Raw genomic sequence first — 19,372 nt, 5'->3', positions numbered from 1 at the left:
ATATTTTTGGTCGAACTAATTATTGAATATATTATCTACAAGATAGTATATATTCCCTCCGTTTCACAAAGATTGTCATTCTGGAGATTTTTCTTTGTTTCACAAAGAGTGTCACTCTACAATTCCAATGCATTATTTTATATTTCCAATGCATATTTAACATTAGATTTCCTAGTTTTACCCTTAATTTATAACTAAATAAACTCATTAAATACTTATTAAATGAGGGCATATTTGTATATTTTAATGTTTTCTTAATTTGTGTGAAATATGTCTAAATGACACTCTTTGTGAAACGGAGGGAGTAACAATAAAGAAAAGAAAAATGATGTTAAAAACTCATCAATTTGTATCTATACTAGATTTTGAAACCACGCTACGCATGAGTTTATTTAATATATTTTGGTGAAAATTATACGATAACAATTATGAAATATTAACTTATAAAAAATTTTAAATTACTTTTAAGGCAAAAAAAATTATTGCAAATACACAATTTAAAAAAAAAAAAAAATCAGTTGTGTTAAAAATTCAAATCTAATAAAAAGAATCATGAATTTATAATTATTTGTCAGCTTCTTCTTCTTATTTGTCAGCTTCTTCACATTCTTCCGCTGATTAATCATTTAAAACCTCATTTTTAAACTACCACACAACTTGTTAGCCAATCAAAATCCACAACCAAAATCATTGTCTTTTTCTCATAAAATTTGTGCAATTCATGAAAACCAACATAGTCACATATTCACTTAATTATTGATACTTTCACGGTATACTTACTTGGTTTTAGATTCACACGTATTGAAACTTCTCAGACCAAATCGTTAATACTACAAAATTGTAAATTACTTGGAAATAAAGTAATATGAACAAATGTATAGCTAATAAAACATGTGTGTTTATCGTCAATCTTTCTTCTTTAAACCCCAAAACTTGATTCAAACATCAAATCAAGGTCTTGCGATGTCAATCCTTATTCCTTATACCCAAAAATAAAAAAATTACTGAAAGATTATCAACTCATCTATAAAATCATACACAAAAATATGTTTTACAGCTCATAAGAAATAAAAATCACAAACATAGATAAATAAAATATTTTTAAGATATTTGAAAATCGAATATATAATATTTAATAATACTTAACTTTAAATTTTAATAAAGATTAAATATATATAATATTTTTAAAAAACTTTAGATGAAGTTTTAATATTTATAACATTTTTAATTTTTTAGAGTTAAATATTAATGATATAAAGTTTAAGTATTTATAATATTTTAAACTTTCTATTGAGGTATTTATAATATTTTAAAACATTCTATTCATTTTAATATTTATAATATTTGAACCTTTTAATTTTTTTTGTTAGTTATAATATTTTAAATTTTTAAACTACATCTAAAGTTTCGATATTTTTAATATTTTTAAACTTTTTAAAACCTTTTAAAATATTATAATATCATAAAACTTTTTAGAAGTTTTAATTTGCTATAGTCTATACTAATTATAAGGTTACTAATTTGCTCAAATAAAAAACGGAGTAACCTAAATAAAAATTTAAATTTGAACGTTTGATAAATCAAGCTTCCTGCTCATTCGTAGTTGGAAGGATATTAGTATTATATATAATAGTTCTCAGCTAGTGTCTAAAAATTTTCTAACCGATATGTGACATTGTACATATACTTATTTATAAATATATTAATATATAAATTTTTAATAATTTCAAAAATGTTAAATATTAAGATGTCTCATGCCGATTAGTCATTTAAAAAATCTGAATATACAAAATTCTGTAAATTAGAAAAATGTTAAATAGTGAAGTGGCTAATTCCTATTGGATGTTAATAATATAAAATGTTTTGTAAATTATAAAAATGTTAAATAATGAAGTAGCTAATCCCTATTAGATGTTAATAATATAGAAAGTTTTGTAAATTATAAATATGTTAAATAATGAAGTGACTAATCTCTATTGGATGTCTTAAATCCGAGATAGACAGTCTTATATGCTTATAGCTCCTACTTCTATTTAGTAAAGCTACAAATCAATAATCATGTGTTCGTCATATATTCGCACTAAAACAGAATCGTTAATTAGTTGCTAGTTTGCTACTACTTTTGTAAGAAAATTTTAACCACGAAGCTTTATGATGAATGAATAATGATACACTAGGTAACAATCCGTACAATGTGTGTGATAAATTTATATAAATAAAATTAGAGTTATGAATAAAATTATTTTTTCAGATTTAAAATTAGTTTGTGTAAAAGCAAAATATATAACTAAGTTTTTCTTATTTTGTTTAAATAATGAAGTGACTAATCTCTATTGGATGTCTTAAATCCTAGATAGACAGTCTTATATGCTTATAGCTCCTACTTCTATTTAGTAAAGCTACAAATCAATAATCATGTGTTCGTCATATATTCGCACTAAAACAGAATCGTTAATTAGTTGCTAGTTTGCTAGAATTTGAGACCAAGTTTTATGTCAAGTTCAAAAAACACATTTATTTCGAATATGTTTCACCCGTGAAATATTATATCAATGATATTTAATTAGTCAATCCCTTATCATAATGATTACCGTGATAACTTAATTTTTGAATTTTTAAATATGTGGATAGTAATCAGATTTTTAATAGGTGAATAATTTTGGGTTTTGAAAATATTTTAAATCTAATAATTATATATTTTAATAATTAAATATGTTATAAGAATGATTTATATATATTTGAAAATTGAAATATTTTGTTAGATGTTTGATTTTTAAATTAAGAAAAAAGAATATTCCTTAATCATTCAATAGTAATTATATGTAAATATCCATAAAAATGAGAGCAATAAATTTATTGGTGTCTCGAGCTCTTTAACGATGACACATCAACATTTTCTTGAGAATGCTTCTCTAATGCTTCTCTATTAATATATAGGGGATATGTTATAAGAATGATTCATATATATTTGAAAATTGAAATATTTTGTTAGATGTTTGATTTTTTAAATTAATAAAAAAGGAATATTCCTTAATCATTCAATGGTAGTTATATGTAAATATCCATAAAAATGAGAGCAATAAATTCATTGGTGTCTCGAGTTCTTTAACGATGACACATCAACATTTTCTTGAGAATGTTTCTATATTAATATATAGGGGATGTACAAAGATGTGAGGAAAAAACAAACTTAGAGAATACAGAAGATATAGCGTTCTCATTCTGGGATTGCAGATATAGCGTTCCGTCTACCATAGATTTTATGGTCAATATGGAAGGACAGGAATAAAAAAGTTTTTCAGGGAATTGAGGCAGAACCTATTGACGTTATAAATCAAGCGGTTAATGATAAATTATTATGGGAGGAAGCCAAATCCTTTTCTGATAGATATTTAGATTGCTCATCAATTCTGGAAGACAGGGAACCCCTACCTCGGTATCAGGTTGATGGATCCTGGAAAGGCTCGGATCCTTTGGAAGGTCTGGGTTGGTGTTATTGTAATGAGGAGGACAAAACACTCCTTCTGGGAGCACGTAGTCTTAGACGTAGTCCTACCCCCTTGAACGCAGAGCTACAAGCTCTGATTTGGGCTATGGAGTCTCTTCTAGCGGTTGGTGTCGGCTGTCAAGTTTTTGAGACGGATTGTGCAGAGTTAGTCGCGATGATTCAGATGCCTGATGATTAGCCCGCTTTTTCGAATCTGCTAGACGATTTTTCCTCGCTCAGACCCTCCTTCCCCTCCTTCACTCTTATCAGGATCCCTCGTACGTCCAACGTGAGAGCAGACTGTCTTGCTCGTCTTTGAGATTTTTAATTTCTGAAATTTCTTTTATAAATTCTTTTTCTCATGTTTGGGCAACCAATCTTGGAGTTTTTTTTTTAATTTAATTAAATGTTTGGTTGAAGAAAAAAAAAAACTTTTGAAAACATTAATGGGCTTTGAAAGATCTTCGCTTTGACAATATTAATATGAGCCAGTATAACATCCCAATTTGTTTTACAAACCCTTCGAATAACAGAAAAAAAAATGTAAAAATATTTGAAAAAGTAAACCAAAGAGACGTTTCCTTCACAAGGGCGGGAGTCAAATTTCGAAGGGTTTGTAAAATTTGAGAGGCCAGAAAATAGACGTTTTTTTATAGCGGTAAAAAATTATGTACATTTTATTCAACGGTATGAAATTGTAAACAAATATTAAAACATGGATTGGTTATATAATAGGACACCCAAAGAAAAGCACTAGAAAATAAAATTTAAACACATATAAATAACATGAAAAGAAAGATGCAACGGGTAATTGAGCTTAATTAAGTTCAAATAGTGCTTTGAGATTATATGGTTCAGTGACATTGGTCGGTCCGCTCCAAATCAGCTCTGCGATTTGTCGATAGACCTCAACGATTTTTCAACTTTCTTGAAGTTGTTTAATTGTGTTTTCAAATCTATCACCTTTTAGTGGTGAAAAAAATGAAATAAAGTGTCAAAAATAATTAGCATCAGTTCAACTAGTAAAAATTATACAAATTTGAAAGTTATAACTAATAACTGATGATTACCATTCCGGGAAAGGTTCCGACTAAAGCTCCGGCACCGGCGGAAGCAAAACTAACTCCATAAGTAAACTGATTGTTACCGTTACTTGGTTGTAGATATGGTGGGATCAACGGTAACCATGCATCGGTGAGAGAGAACACTGGTCCATATCAACACTTGGCTATCTCACAGCGTTTACAAGGCAATATGCGAGCGAGGTAAAAAAATAATACTAAGAGTTGGATGTTGTTTTAAGAAATTTAGACTGAATCTAACTATGGCCTTACATGGAGAAGTTGGAGTCGGAGGTGTTCTCTGGTGAAGATGTGAATCCTCTCTTTCTTCAAGCCATATCTTCTGCACTTTAGTTCCCTTTACAATGATCTTCCTCTTTCCATCTCAAACATGTCTCTTTTGTTTTTGTTATGAGATTCTGACATTCAACAAGTTATTTGGAAATTTATGAGAATCGTAAAACGATAGTTTAAACAGCAGTCTCATTTCTGAGCTTGTTTCTCAGTGGCACCGGAACGAAAATTTAAAGCATTTTATCTTAAACAACTTTCATGTTATGGCTTAAGGAGTACGGGCAATAAGATGAGTTACACGTGCAAAGATCATTCTTCTACAATTTCTAATCCTTACACGTACATGCTTCTGCATGTGTACGTACTAGTCTTCCCTAGCGACCAAAAAGGTCATATCACTTAATCTCACCGACCACAAAGTAGCAGCATGATTAGATGTATTCCATATGATTACCTAGATGTATGGATTGGGAAACAAATCTACAGACCATCCTTCCGGAGACAAATCTACAGACCATGCCCACTACCACTAGCCATTCTGACACCTCGTCACCTAGAATATCTGACTCTGCACGACTTCCTTAACTATTTTGATATTGCTCAAGTCCCAAAAAAACAAATTTGTTACTGCTTTCGGAGATCTTATATAGATTATAATTTCTAATTTATCAAATTAAGTTTTAACTGTGCAAAATTCTGTTTACAATTTTGACAAGAATATATTTTTATTTTATTATTAAATTCATTAATGAGAAGTTGAAGAGATAAATAAAACAAAATTCATCTTTTTAAAATATGATAAAGAGAAAAATAATACTAATACAGTACTCAAATCGCCAATTATGAGGAGTATCATTTTGTATACTTGTAGCAGCAACATTGTGGTACTGGTTGACCTTTAATAGTAGAATCACATTGTCCTCCATCATAATGGTGTCTTCTACAGTCCATGTAACATTTCGTATTTCCATAATACTGCCCACATGACTCAATGCAATGAGCAGATGGCTGGATCACTGCAATTAGACAACCCAAGTTACATATATGTAAGATATTCGAATAAAATACTTCATCTTTTTATAGCCAAAAAATAATAACATGATTTGAACAATTCTCTTCAGATGATCAAAGACAACTCTACAAATGATCAAAGACAATCGAACAATAGTAGCTAACCAGTTTCTGCCAAAATGTTGTTGTTAGAAAACGAAATTGTCATTATGACTACAAAGAAAATAGTCACAAATGTTTTCGGGATATCCATTGTACAATTTCCACTATAATGCTTCTTGGTCTTCATCAAAAGCTCTTTTTATATGTATAAAATTATCATTAATTGCCGCAAAAAATCTTAACAAAATCTTCTATAAATATGACATATTAATTTCAAAAGAAATTGTTTTGTCCTAAAGTTTTGGTAACTTATAAAATTAAGTAGTTATTATAGATTAATCGTATAAAATCTTCTATAAATATGACACATTAATTTCAAAAGAAATTGTTTTGTCCTAAAGTTTTGGTAACTCATAAAATTAAGTAGTTACTATAGATTAATCGTATAAAATTAACATTTACTAACATGTTAACAATAAAAATTAAATCAAATCATCATTAACTGCTAGAACAAACTTAACAAAAATATTCCATAAACATCGGATATTGATTTAGCAAATATTGATAGGTCCAAGATTTTGGAAACTAATATAATTAATATAATCTTCTGAATATATATAACGAATATGATAGCTATCTTTTTACCAGTTGGGAGATATAATAGCTTTTACAGTAAATAAACAGAGTATGCAGTATGATCTGATTTTGTGGATCATAAACATTTTATTCACAAGCGACACTTTAAGTCAATCTCATTAAGCGACACAAGTTTATAAAAGTAAAAATAAGACCGAGCCAATCTCATCCAGTCATCTGGCCATAATTTAAGTTCTTTTTTTTTTTTTTGCAAAGCCATAATTTAAGTTATCTTCTTCTATTTGAATAAAAGTGGTCCAAAGTGGCTAAATTTTAGAGCACAATATTAAATGGCTCAAAGGTGCCTATTTAAATAGGGCAATTCTCAAAGTGCTTCTCCCAAGATGGAACTGGAAACAGACAGACGTAATTGAAAACCTTTATTGACTGCAGTGCACACCGATCTTGACTCCTCTAGAGGCTCCGTGACATGTTGATAATAAATAAATCCAAGTCGACAAAATAAAAGTAAATATAGATTTGGATCGCATCAAAGATAATAGTATATACTATAGGTCCGTCGATTATAGACTTATTAGTAACATATTTTGTCGGGCTTATATAGTTTAAAAATTCAAGTGTTTGTATTAGTATTCGAAATGGCAATAAACCGTAATTTAATCATCATCGATTCATCGTAGATCATTAGATTGCTCGCGCCGGTGACGAATCTTCCGGTGCAAGAAAAGGTAAACGCAAATGGTTCTGGATGCTAGCACATTGTTTCTTGTGGCCTTATCGTGTAGCCCAATATTTCATCATCAAGAAGAAAAAAAACTAACATGTATACCTATATATGTGGGGCTATGACCTCTCGCCAAAAAAAAAAAAAAATCATCAGTTTTAGTACTTAATGACTAATATGATTGGACAAGACAAATATATGGCGACCTGCTTAATTAATTTCATATACACATGTAGGCGATTTTTATGTAAGCTGAAGTTCAAATAAAGCTTTGAGATTATAAGGTCCAGTGACATTTGGCTGTCCGCTCCAAATCAGCTCTGCGATTTGTCGATGAGCCTTTTCAGTCAAATGAGAGGAATCAAAGAACAAATAATCGGTAACGTTTTCGCATAGCTCGTAACTTTGTGACGGTCCCATTCGGTTTCCACACGTATTGATTCCTCTCAATGGTCCACTCCCACAACATGCCTTCTTCCCTTCCTTAAACCCTTCAAAATTAACAAACAGAAACACAAAAATGTTGGTTAAGATATTATATAGATCGTTCTTTTACATATGTGGGATTCTTGATTCTTTCGGAAAGAGAAGTGTGATAGTCGTGGAGAGCGTATCTAAATCCGGATAATTCACTTTGTAGCCTTCTTAAAACATCCGGAAATTTCTTGTTGTGCATATCGATAGGCTCAGCGGCAGGTTTAAAACAAGATCCTATCTTTATCCGGTCTCTTATCAATGAATTTGGTGCACAGTCGTATGGTCCCATGTTCAAAAATCCAAACTTCCTTCCTCCCATTTTATACAATTCCTACAAATATTTATCACTTTTAGATCAAAAGTTAATAATTTTAACTAGTTTTTGATTTTACTTTTACCTCGATCACAGATATCGTGTTACCGATAACAAAATCGACGAATTTTTCTTTAGAATTTGATTGGAAAGTTGAGGAGTTTGCAGAGAAAGGGTAAAAGTAGTCGTTGCCTCCGATATGAAACAGATAAACTGCTCTTGAGAAAACCCTCTTGGTCACTGCATCTCCTAATTCAGACCTCAAACTCTTTTCAACATTTTTGAAGTTGTTTAACTGTGTTCCCAAATTTATCATCTTTTTTTTTTTTTTGGACAACCATAAATTTTCATTCAAATTAAAACCCATAAAGGATTGTGTTCTTACAGCATAAACCCAGACAGATATAAAAAGATAAAGATAAGGGCCCCATGAGCTTAACAAAAGGATTTTCACATTGAAAAAGTTTTGAGAAGTCTATTGAAACCAGAGCGGATTCGTTCTTGAAGTCAGGCTTCACGAGATCCTCGACCAACTGGTGGTCATGAGCGGCTCTAGCGGATGATACCGATGAGCTTTTAAAAGGGTGTTCCATGGAGGAAACGGTTGAGGGTGTTATCGCCAACTTGAGAGTGGTCAAGAGCACGTAATGGTTTAAGCTTTGAAGAGCAGACCTCAAGGATGTAGATGAAGCTGTATTCGGGGATCGCAGGCAGAGGATGTCAAACCATAACAAAGCAGGTGGCTCATCCCTCTCATGGCAATGGAGGTAAATGAGTTCCACACAAAGCTTGTTATCAGTTTGGACCTGGAAAGTGGAAACAGACCCAAGCTTTTGATCTAATGGCAGTAGGTGGTACAAGGGTTCAAAGAGTTTTGTCGCCAACATGAGAGGATTCAAATGCATGAGATACTTTAAGCTTTGAAGAACACACCTCATTGTTGTAGATGAAGCTATACACGGGGATCGCAGGGAGAGGGTATCAAACTGTAACAAAGCAGGTGGGTCATCCCTCTCATGATAATGGAGGTAAATGAGTTCCACACAAAACTTGTAGACAGTTTGGTCCTGGAAAGTTTCTACAGACCCAAGCAATCGATCTACTGGTGGTAGGTGGTACAGGGGGTTGAAGGGTTTAAGCCAGGGGTTCAAGCCAACTATCGGATCCGATTCAGAGCTAAGGTTATACAGGGCAGGCATCCGGACAAGGCTACTTAGCTGACCTCGACAAACCGATTTATAAAGCAGTTCAGAAGACACCAACATACTGCTATCGAGGGAAACTCGACTTGATCTAGCAGAGATTATTGATACTACAGAAACAGAACTTGACTTAAGGTTCTCAATAACAGGTCTAGGTAGATAAAATCTAACACTAAACAAGCATTGTCGACAATGGAACAGCAACTTCACATACGCAGCAAGCAACGACCAACAAGAATCCGGCAACAGGCAATTAAGATGATTGAACGGATGCATCACAAGGACAAACGTTCGCGTGGAAAGAGAAAATACAGACCTGGACCTTAAAAGATGGATACAAGGATCGTTGGCTTTTGTAGTGGGCCGAGATAAGGTTACTGGGCCTATCAATGGATCCAGGTCCATTAACAGAAACCCTAGGAAACCACCGGATGAGCAGGGGTTGGCGAGAGAAAGGCGGCGTGCTGACAAGTAGCTTTCCGACTGGATCCACTGGACACCGGGAGGGGCGTGGACAGCAGAACTCTGGAGTCCCGAGACTTCACGGTGGGAGAGGGATTGAGGAGTAGAAAAAGTAGCCTCGTTTTCTCAGCTTCTCGCGGACATGAGGTTCTTAGCCGAAAGGCGACACCGCCGAGAGTCGTCGTCTTACACACCGGGCATAGGGATTCAGGCAAAGCAAGGATTTGTTCGGATCTGTACATTGAGAGAGGCGTCAGATCTACTAGCCGCATCAGGGGATTTGGGTAGAGGGGTTGGGTCGGACTGAGGGGTAGCAGAGAGATCCCTTGCCGTCTGATTCTGGGAGAGAAGCGGATAAGAGTAGTTTTCAATAGGGGAGAGAAGATTTAGGGGTGAAACTGAGCGCAATTGATTGATTGAGATATGCACCAATACAAGCTTAAAAAGAAATAGGACAGGTAAACGGAAGCAGAAAGAGAACGGAGGACCCGACGCCAGCAAGCCGGAGCTTTACCGGCGTCGGAGCAGGATTCGCGTGAGGGATTCTTGATATTTGTGTCTGAGAGAAAACAATATATCCCAAATTTATCACCTTTAAGGTTAAAAAAAAGTGAAAAATGTCATCTAGTCAAATGTACACTATACAGTATTATCGGATCGGTTGATGTAAATGTGATAAAAACAACACAATTCTTTTAATTTCAACGCCGCCCTCTATTTCAATTCAAAGTACCTTTCTAAAAAAGTCTACCTTTCACAAATTATAAAATTATTTAATATCGGAATATAATTTGAAGTCTCTTATTTTTGAAAATATAGTTTTTTGAAATTAAAATTTTTTCATCATGAAAAATATGTAAAACAAAGAAATGCAGTCTGTGATGAAACAAAAATGAAAACATGCCAAAGTTGTCCAAAACAAAACAATGTCAGATCAATTTTTAGGATAACCAGAAGCAGCTTAGCCTATCTCGATACCATTACTCTCAGAATTCAAGAAAGAATTCAACTATAGGAAAGTGATCTTTGAGTCAGATTCTCAACAACTTGTATCCATGATGAATGATGGAAGAGATGTCCCGCTCCTTGGACCAATAATTCAGGACATAAGACAAGCTTTCCAGCACTTTGAAGAGGTGAAGCTGCAATACACGCCTTGAAAGAGTAATCAAGTGGCCGACAAGTTGCGAGAGAGGCTATCTCTTTGGAGAATTATGTTCCTCGCATATTTTCTTTAGTGCCTATTTGGTTAAAACAATTAGCGGATTTAGAATTTGTGTAAGATTGTGTAAGGATTTAGTTACTATCCTTTGGTGAATGAAGAGTAGATGTTGAGCCAAAAAAAAAAAAAAAGAAAGAACGTGACAGAGAAATGATTTCATATCAATGATCTGCTAAAACAACACAACACATTACCTCTCCAGTTTTAACTTCAATGACATGAGGTGTAAACCCAACTCCTCCTGTTACTCCTGCTCACACACACACAGAGACACAATAGAAGATAAATCGACCAAGAACACAAACAGACCAACAGCTTTTATGCTTCTTCATGACTTCAAGGACACTCCAGGCCTTACAAAAACCAGAAAACAAAGTCATGAACATATTATGAAAGAGAGCTGATATGTTTAAATCTAATTTGAGTTGTCACTTCACTTACATCCAAATCAACATGATCAACAATGTGGAGAATAGAGCCACCACCCTCACAAGGACGGATAAGGAACCCGCTTGGTCGCATTTCAGCTCTCACAAAGCTTGAAGAAGGTGGTCCAGTGGGGCCACCAGTTGCAGAAGTAAGAGACATCTCACAAACCTGAAGACAGTGAGTGAAGACAACATGAAGTAGTATTAAAACAGAAACAACAAAACAGAGTATCCACACATCGACAATCACTGATCACAAACACAAGCCATAGAAGAATGAAACAAAACCACACATGTACCTTCATGGTTTCTGAACTCACGAGACCGTAGGTGAAACTTAATCGAACATGCAGAACAAAAACTGTCGCGAATTCTTCCTATCAGAAAACTTACCATGAGAAATAGGTTCAAGCTCTTCCGATTCAATCTCCTCTGATTTTAATCGATTCAATCTCCTCCGATTGATTCGACTCCAAATTCAATCTTCTCAGATACAATCTTGTCCAAGTTCAATCGAGCCAAAAAAAATAATTAAGAGATTCGCGACAGAGAGCGAGAGAAAGAGAGGAAGGGAAAGAACACAATCGGGCCAAAAAAAAATTGCTTTCAATCAAACTCTTCACCCAACCCTGCGCTGACAAGTCACAGTTTCTTATCTGAAATCGACTATACTAAATAAGAGGAGCTCTTTTATTTTTTCCTTTCTAATTTTTTTTTTCTACTTTTCCACTAAAACTCCTCCCTAAAACCCTTCGTTGGAGATAACCTTAGAATTAAAATGTAATTGTTTTTTGCTGAGACCAAATGTCTCAAAATAGTGATACTAATGAATAAATGATACATGTACAAAGATGTGAGGAAAAAAAAAACTTTGAAAACATTAATGGGCTTTGAAAGATCTTCGCTTTGACAATATTAATATGAGCCAGTATAACATCCCAATTTGTTTTACAAACCCTTCGAATAACAGAAAAAAAAAATGTAAAAATATTTGAAAAAGTAAACCAAAGAGACGTTTCCTTCACAAGGGCGGGAGTCAAATTTCGAAGGGTTTGTAAAATTTGAGAGGCCAGAAAATAGACGTTTTTTTATAGCGGTAAAAAATTATGTACATTTTATTCAACGGTATGAAATTGTAAACAAATATTAAAACATGGATTGGTTATATAATAGGACACCCAAAGAAAAGCACTAGAAAATAAAATTTAAACACATATAAATAACATGAAAAGAAAGATGCAACGGGTAATTGAGCTTAATTAAGTTCAAATAGTGCTTTGAGATTATATGGTTCAGTGACATTGGTCGGTCCGCTCCAAATCAGCTCTGCGATTTGTCGATGTGCCTTCTCAGTCAAATGAAAATGATCGAAGAACAAATAATCTGTAACGTTTTCGCATAACTCGTAACTTTGAGATACTCCCATTCGGCCTCCACAAGTATTGATTCCCCTCAACGGTCCGGTTCCACAACATGCCTTCTTTCCCTCCTTAAACCCTATTAGAAAGATAACAAAACGATCCAAAACTTTATACTAAATAATCTGTTACATGAATTGCAATTAGTAAGCAAGGTTTTGATACCGTATTTCGAAGGATTGTTCATTCTTTCGGATAGGGAAGTGTGATAGTCATGAAGAGCGTATTTGAATCCGGATAGTTCACGCTCTAGCCTCCTCAAACTATTCCAAAGCTTCTCGTTGTGCAGATTGATCAGCTCCGTGACCGGCTTAAAACACGATCCTTTCTTTGTTTGGTCTATAATCAATGACGCTGGTGCACAATCATAAGCTCCCATGTTCAAGATTCCAAACTTCCTTCCTCCAATTTTATACACTTCCTAAAAATAGAAACACAAGCTCCCATTAATTTGACCAAACAAATTAGTCCATAACAAATAGTTTATTGAGATCAATTTTGATATGATTTACCTTAATCACGGCCGTTGTGTTACCGACAACAAAATCTACGTAAATCTCTTTGGGATTGGATTGGAAAAGGGAAGATTTTGTAGAGAATGGATACTGATAATCGTTGACTCCAATATGAAACAGATAAACTGCTCTTGAGATAACCCTCTTCCCCTCTGCATCTCCCAACTTAGACCTCAACGAACTTTCAACTTTCTTCAAGTTGTTTAATTGTGTTCTCAAATCTATCACCTTTAGTGTTAAAAATTGAAGTAAAAAGTCAAAATAATTATCATCGATTTTAACTAGTAAAAATATATACAAATTTGAAAGTAATAACCATTCCGGGAAAGGTTCCGACTAAAGCTCCGGCACCGGCGGAAGCAAAACTAACTCCATAAGTAAACTGATTGTTACCGTTACTTGGTTGTAGATATGGTGGGATCAACGGTAACCATGCGTACTCCGCTGCCACGTTGACGATTAGTTTTTTTTTTTTTAAAGGCGTTAAAATTTTTGGCGGGAAACAAAACAGAACAATTTTGTTACCAATAAAATCAGGAATTGAACGTCCGTCGGAGACTCTTCCAGTTGGGAACTTGAAAGTGGTTTGACCGTACGGCCAGTAATTAGACCGGAAACTGGCAAGAGTATCGATGTAGTTGTTGTTTCCGGCATCGAACACAGAATCTCCAAACACAAACAAAGCAGATTGATTTGTTACTAAATTGTTGTTGTTGTTGTTATTGTCGTCTCCGCAGTTGATGGATCCGATTAAAAAGCTTAGTGTGTACGCAAAGAAGGTGATTGAAACTGATCGAGAGCTTTCCATGTTTTAATGTTGTGTACTTGTAACTGCTCTGTTTTGTGTTTATATATAAATGGTATGTTTTGTTTCTTCATATACTAGCAAGTGCTCTGTTTTTTTTAACTTTTATTTATATTTTCTAATGGTTTATTTCAATAATTTTTGTTGATTTGCCCAAAAACAAATTGTTATGGTTAAGCTAGTATTATCTATAAGATATAATTTTGCATAGTAGATCTTCTAACTGCCCATTTGTTTTGAATCGTTTGTTCTTATAAACATATGCCATCTGATTTTTTTTTTTTTTTTTTTAAAGAAATTATTGTGAAAAAAAGTAAGGATTTTGAGTTGTTAAGCAATCCAATCATTGTGGCCACACTGCATACGTGCGCTTATTGTTGTGTACAATAATGGCCAGTAGAAACATAACGTTTTAGTGTAACTACTTCAGATAGTGATAACGAACTACGTTGCCTATATTACCCGAATTAAATAGTATCTCTACAATGACCGGTACTCACTACTAAACCGGAAATACATTTTTAAATTAACGGTTCGCATATCTCCTCGAATTCAATTTGGTGATCGAACTTGATGTCAAGCTGAAAATTAGTCTTGAGACACAAGAAAGAAGAAACTAGGGTTCTATTTATAATTAGAAAGGATTTATGAGACAAAATCTTCGAAATTAATAGAAGTGATTTATCTGCATGCATGAAGTGGGAATAGAAACAAAGGATTTTGTACTATACGCTCGTGAATGAACTTGTAAAACATGTACTAACGGTGGAGGGAACACAAAAAGTGTAAAGTTGCAAAACCACTCTTTAAAAAGAATTCGAACGAGCAGCATTTGGCTTCTTTATCGATCATTAATAGCTTTAATCAAAGAAGACGTTTTCCAAAAAGGGTCAAAATAATGAGTAAGTATCATAGGAAATCGTAAAACAGGTAAACTCTTCCCACAAACGTTATTATAAAACAAAACCTTTACGAGAGAGAGATTTAGAAAAGAGGAAAAGAGAAGCTGGGTTTTCATTTTGCATTGCAGATTTCTATTAAGACTTTGAAGGGAAAGAGCATAAACCTAGAGGTTGACGATAGCTCCAACTCCATCGACCTCAAGATCCATGGGGAGCCGTTGCGTGAATTGGTTTTGCGTCTGAGTCCTGTTCCTGATCCTAGTCCAAGTGAAGCCATTCGGATTTTTGTAGAAACTCTCAGAGGTACTACTTCCACCTACATGGTTAAGAGGTCCGTTACCATTGGAAAAATCAAGGCCAAGATTGAGGAGAAGGAGGGCATTCTAGTGAAAGATCAGAGTCTGCGCTTTGGTGGCCAGGTACTCGATGGCCGTCTCACCATAGCTGACTATGACATCGAGGATGAGTCTGAAAGTGTGAGAACTTATGATCTGAACAATGAAATAAAGATTTCTTTAAACTCTCTTTTGATTAATAGAAAATCTGTTTACAAGTTTGTTCTAAACAATTTTCTAATCTCTCAAAACTCTCTTTAAAGAAACCTCACGCTCTCTCTAAGTTCTTAGCTCTTTTCTTTTCTTAAAGACTAAAACTTAATAGCTAGGTTAACTTTCTCTTGTTTGTGCTAAAGCTTACAATCAGCCTTAGCACCCTATTTATAGAACTAGACCTTTGCCACACAAGAAGCAAACTGCCTATTCTAATCCTAATAGGAATTGGACAATTTCCTTTTTCTTTATGCTTCCCCCTTTCTTCATGTTTACATTCCTATTGTAAACATGAAGCTCTTTAACCTTCCAGAAGCTTCTTGGGCCTTCTAATCCTGTGTAGATCTTCCAGCTTGACAAACGCCGACATAAATACCTGATACTCTGTTTTTGTACTAATGCTGAGTTCTTCTGAAGTAGTTCATCCCCTTGTTCAAATGTTGCATCTTCAGAGTCGACACTTCTCTTGATGGTACGTCAATGCGGTTGCTAAAATCTCCGCCCCCCCCCTCTTCTTTTCCAAAGCTTTTATCAATATCAGTTCCAAACTTCCAAATACATGGTGTTCGATTTCCAAACACTATTCAGTAGATGTTTGATTCATTCTGTGTCGTGACAAGGAAAATAACCATTACTGCTTTTTTTTTTGCTAAAGAACCTCGATGCTAACCATTACTACTTAATACTTGAAAGAAAAGCGCAAGAAACCAAGAACGATAAGATATCGATTACATCCAAGTCGTAATATCAATTTTCTGCCGTGCATGCCTAACTTGACGAATCAAACACAAAAATCTAACTAATGTGATAATGTAAGATAGTCGCAAAAAAATATGACGATTTGGATTAAGTGATAAGTACGGTTTAAGAAACTAAATTACAGTAAACATTTTCTAAAACATTGGTTAAGGCTAATAATGACTAATAAAAAAATGAGTATTATTCTGTGATCTAAAAGACAATGGTTTACGTAAAAATGAGTATTATTCCATCGAAATTAAGGGGGAAAAGCAAAAATGCCCCTTTTTCCCTTCCACTTTTTAAAAATGCCCTTGGGAAGGGTCCATTTTTAAAGGTACCCCTTTTTTGGGTGAAAAAGACTTTTTTACCCTTAATGAAGAAAACCTAATTTTCTCTCCACTCGCCGTGCTTCTCTCCTTCCTCAACCGACGATTCTCTCTCCTTCGTTCATCGGCGATTCACGATTCTTCTTCGCGGCTAATCTCGATCCTTCTTCGCGGCGATTCTGTGCTTTCGTCTCTCGTATACGTAATTCCCGACATTGATTCTGGTTCTATCGCAGGCAGGTTCATTCTTTCTTTTTTTCTTTCTGGGTTTATCAATTTGGACTATCGCTTTTTTAAATTTAGGGCTTTTAGATTTCTTTGATATCGATTTGGAATATGTAAACTCTTTTAAATTTGGATTTATGTTCTTTTAAAACAGTTTTTAAAAGCCTCTTCAGTTTCTTTGATATCGATCCAGATTCAGATCTGATGCATTCAGATCGATAATTGTGTTTGATATGGATTTGAAATTAGTAAAGTCTTGTAAATTTGGATTTTTGTTATCTCTTGTAAAACACTTTTTGAAAGTCCCTGTTAAACCATTTGATATCAATTTTTAGATCGGTCGTAGTTGAATTATGTCGATAAAGTGTGTTGATAAGATGACTTCAGATCGATAACGTGTGATATTGATTTTTAAAAACCCTTTTAAAACTCTTGTAAATCCGTTGAAAAGTCTAATTAAGTGTGTTTCTTTAACAGATGGCATCAACTGATTTTGAACCCCTTGCACTACCAGAACCAACATATGGTATGGGTTTAGAACCAATTGTTGGAGCAAACATATGTCAACATTCGGACTTAAGCCTAGTTGCCAAAGTTAAACATACATTAGGAAAAGCATCTTTCACGAAGCTTCAATCTTCCTTCCTTGGGCACATCATCAATCTTTCTGCCAGAGACATTGGATTTTCTGGGAAAATATTCCACTACTTGATGCTGAGAAGGCTGAAGACAAGAGGGAGAAACTTATGGTTTACAGTCGACATGCAACCTCTTCGGTTTTCCATGAGAGAGTTCTTCCTTACAACAGGTAATTATAAAGTGTTTGCAATGGTTTTAAAAACCTTTTAAAACCCTTTTAAAAACCTTTTAAAACTCTTTTAAACTCTTTTAAAACCCTTTTAAAACTCTATTGTAAAGGGTTTTTCCCGTTTTAAATGTTTTAAAACCCTTTTAAAACCCTCTTAAAACTCTTTTGAAACTCTTTTAAAACTCTTAAATGGTTTTAAAAGGGTTTTAAAATGGTTTTAAAAGGGTTTTAAAAGGGTTTTAAAAGGTTTTTAAAAGGGTTTTAAAAGGGTTTTAAAATGGTTTTAAAAGGGTTTTAAAAGGATTTTTAACCTTTTTAAAACCTTTTAAAACTATTGTAAAAGGGTTTTTCCTGTTTTAGAAGTTTTTAAACCCTTTTAAAACTCTTTTAAAACCTTTTAAGAGTTTTAAAAGAGTTTTAAAAGGGATTTAAAAGGGTTTTAGAACAGTTTATATTAGGCAAAGTTTGAACAAACTAACATCATTGTTTTATTAAACATAGGGATTCAATGCGAACCTATTCATAGAGAACCAAGGAATAACGGAAAAGATCCAATTAGTGAACCATATTCTTGGGCGGTGAGAGGAGATTACACTTTAACTCAACTTCAATATCGACTATTTAATGAACCAGAAGAGGGTGAAGAACCTTTGGATGACAAGGAAAAGGAATGCCTCGCTGCAGTGGTATTAACAGAAGGTATTTTGATGACACCAAATTCAACAGAGAAGATACCTCTGTCTAGGCTGAAGCATGCATCAGATTTCGAGATGTATACAGCCCAACCATGGGGCAAGGAAGCGTATAACATTCTCGCCACATGCATTCAGAAATTCGATAAAAATACTTGGTTCAAAGGTCAGTATAGTGTCAAGGGATTTCCCATGGCATTATATATATGGGCCTTGAGTGCTGTTCCAATTTTTGGTGATAAATTTGCGATAAGATGTAATTTTTCAAGAACATTCTATCCACTGATTCTCAATTGGCAATCAAGTCGTTATGCAAGGTTTGATGATGTTGTTGAAGCTATTAAGACAGCAACTTGTGTAAGTTTTGAATTCTATTAAAAGTGTAGTTTTGATTATTCATTGGTTATCTATATTTGATGAGTTTTGTTTTGATGGATTTTGATTATTTTTGTAGGTTGAAGTCAAAACAATAATTGGAGATCCAGAAGAATATAAGCATTTGGTTGATAAAGATGACAATGATTTTGAAGAAGTTATTGGCTTGGTTATGAAAGGCTATAGGTTGAAGAAAGAAGAATGGTCTACAAGATTAGTTGATATTTACTGTGCTTTGGGAGAGTTGGGTGACAAAATGGGGGAAAAATTGCCAGACTTTGAGAAACAAGAGAAAATGGAGAAAAATTTGTCAGATTCAGAAAAACTTGACATAATCCTCTTTATGTTAGATGACTTCAACAAAAGACTAGAAGCCATTGAAGAAGCTGTCAAAACCACATCAGGGAAAGATAAGGATAAAGGAGTAAGATTACAAAATCGCACCTTTTCGCATATATTCGACACTAAACTCTTTAAACTGAGGTCCTTTTTTTTCTTTTCCATTTGCAGTCTCACGAAGATGAAGATGGACAGAATAGAAATGAAGAGGTTATAAATGAAGAGGTCAGTATCTATTTTAAAAGTTTTTCTGTTTAAAAAGTGTTTTTAACGGATTTACAGCATAACACTGATTAAA

General features: G+C 33.9%; 3 protein-coding genes across 3 annotated transcripts; 2 read left to right on the top strand and 1 right to left on the bottom strand.

Annotated features, from left to right (window-relative positions):
• Positions 1-3,161: 3,161 nt before the first annotated feature.
• On the top strand, positions 3,162-3,686 carry LOC147924903 (uncharacterized). Its single transcript, XM_087497005.1, has 2 exons — positions 3,162-3,173; positions 3,279-3,686. Exons 1-2 carry the CDS (start codon positions 3,162-3,164, stop codon positions 3,684-3,686), a joined length of 420 nt encoding a protein of 139 aa, XP_087353131.1.
• An 8,764-nt stretch (positions 3,687-12,450) lies between these two features.
• On the bottom strand, positions 12,451-14,192 carry LOC104758747 (GDSL esterase/lipase 2-like). Its single transcript, XM_019239337.2, has 5 exons — positions 13,839-14,192; positions 13,630-13,757; positions 13,311-13,541; positions 12,964-13,219; positions 12,451-12,877 (listed from the first exon to the last, which is right to left on the bottom strand). Exons 1-5 carry the CDS (start codon positions 14,119-14,121, stop codon positions 12,636-12,638), a joined length of 1,140 nt encoding a protein of 379 aa, XP_019094882.1. The 5' UTR covers positions 14,122-14,192; the 3' UTR covers positions 12,451-12,635.
• A 2,962-nt stretch (positions 14,193-17,154) lies between these two features.
• Positions 17,155-19,371, top strand: LOC104746870 (uncharacterized). The gene is made up of 5 exons (XM_087497004.1): positions 17,155-17,668; positions 18,170-18,717; positions 18,815-19,159; positions 19,246-19,299; positions 19,357-19,371. The coding sequence occupies exons 1-5, from the start codon at positions 17,338-17,340 to the stop codon at positions 19,369-19,371; spliced, it is 1,293 nt and encodes a 430-aa protein (XP_087353130.1). The 5' UTR covers positions 17,155-17,337.
• The last annotated feature ends 1 nt before the right edge of the window (position 19,372 follows it).

This window comes from Camelina sativa, chromosome 17 (assembly GCF_030686135.1).
Source record: "Camelina sativa cultivar CO46 ecotype springtype chromosome 17, ASM3068613v1".
Lineage (NCBI taxonomy): Eukaryota > Viridiplantae > Streptophyta > Magnoliopsida > Brassicales > Brassicaceae > Camelina > Camelina sativa.
The sequence above is the reverse complement of the archived record's forward strand: the minus strand, read 5'-3'. Positions and strand labels throughout refer to the sequence as shown.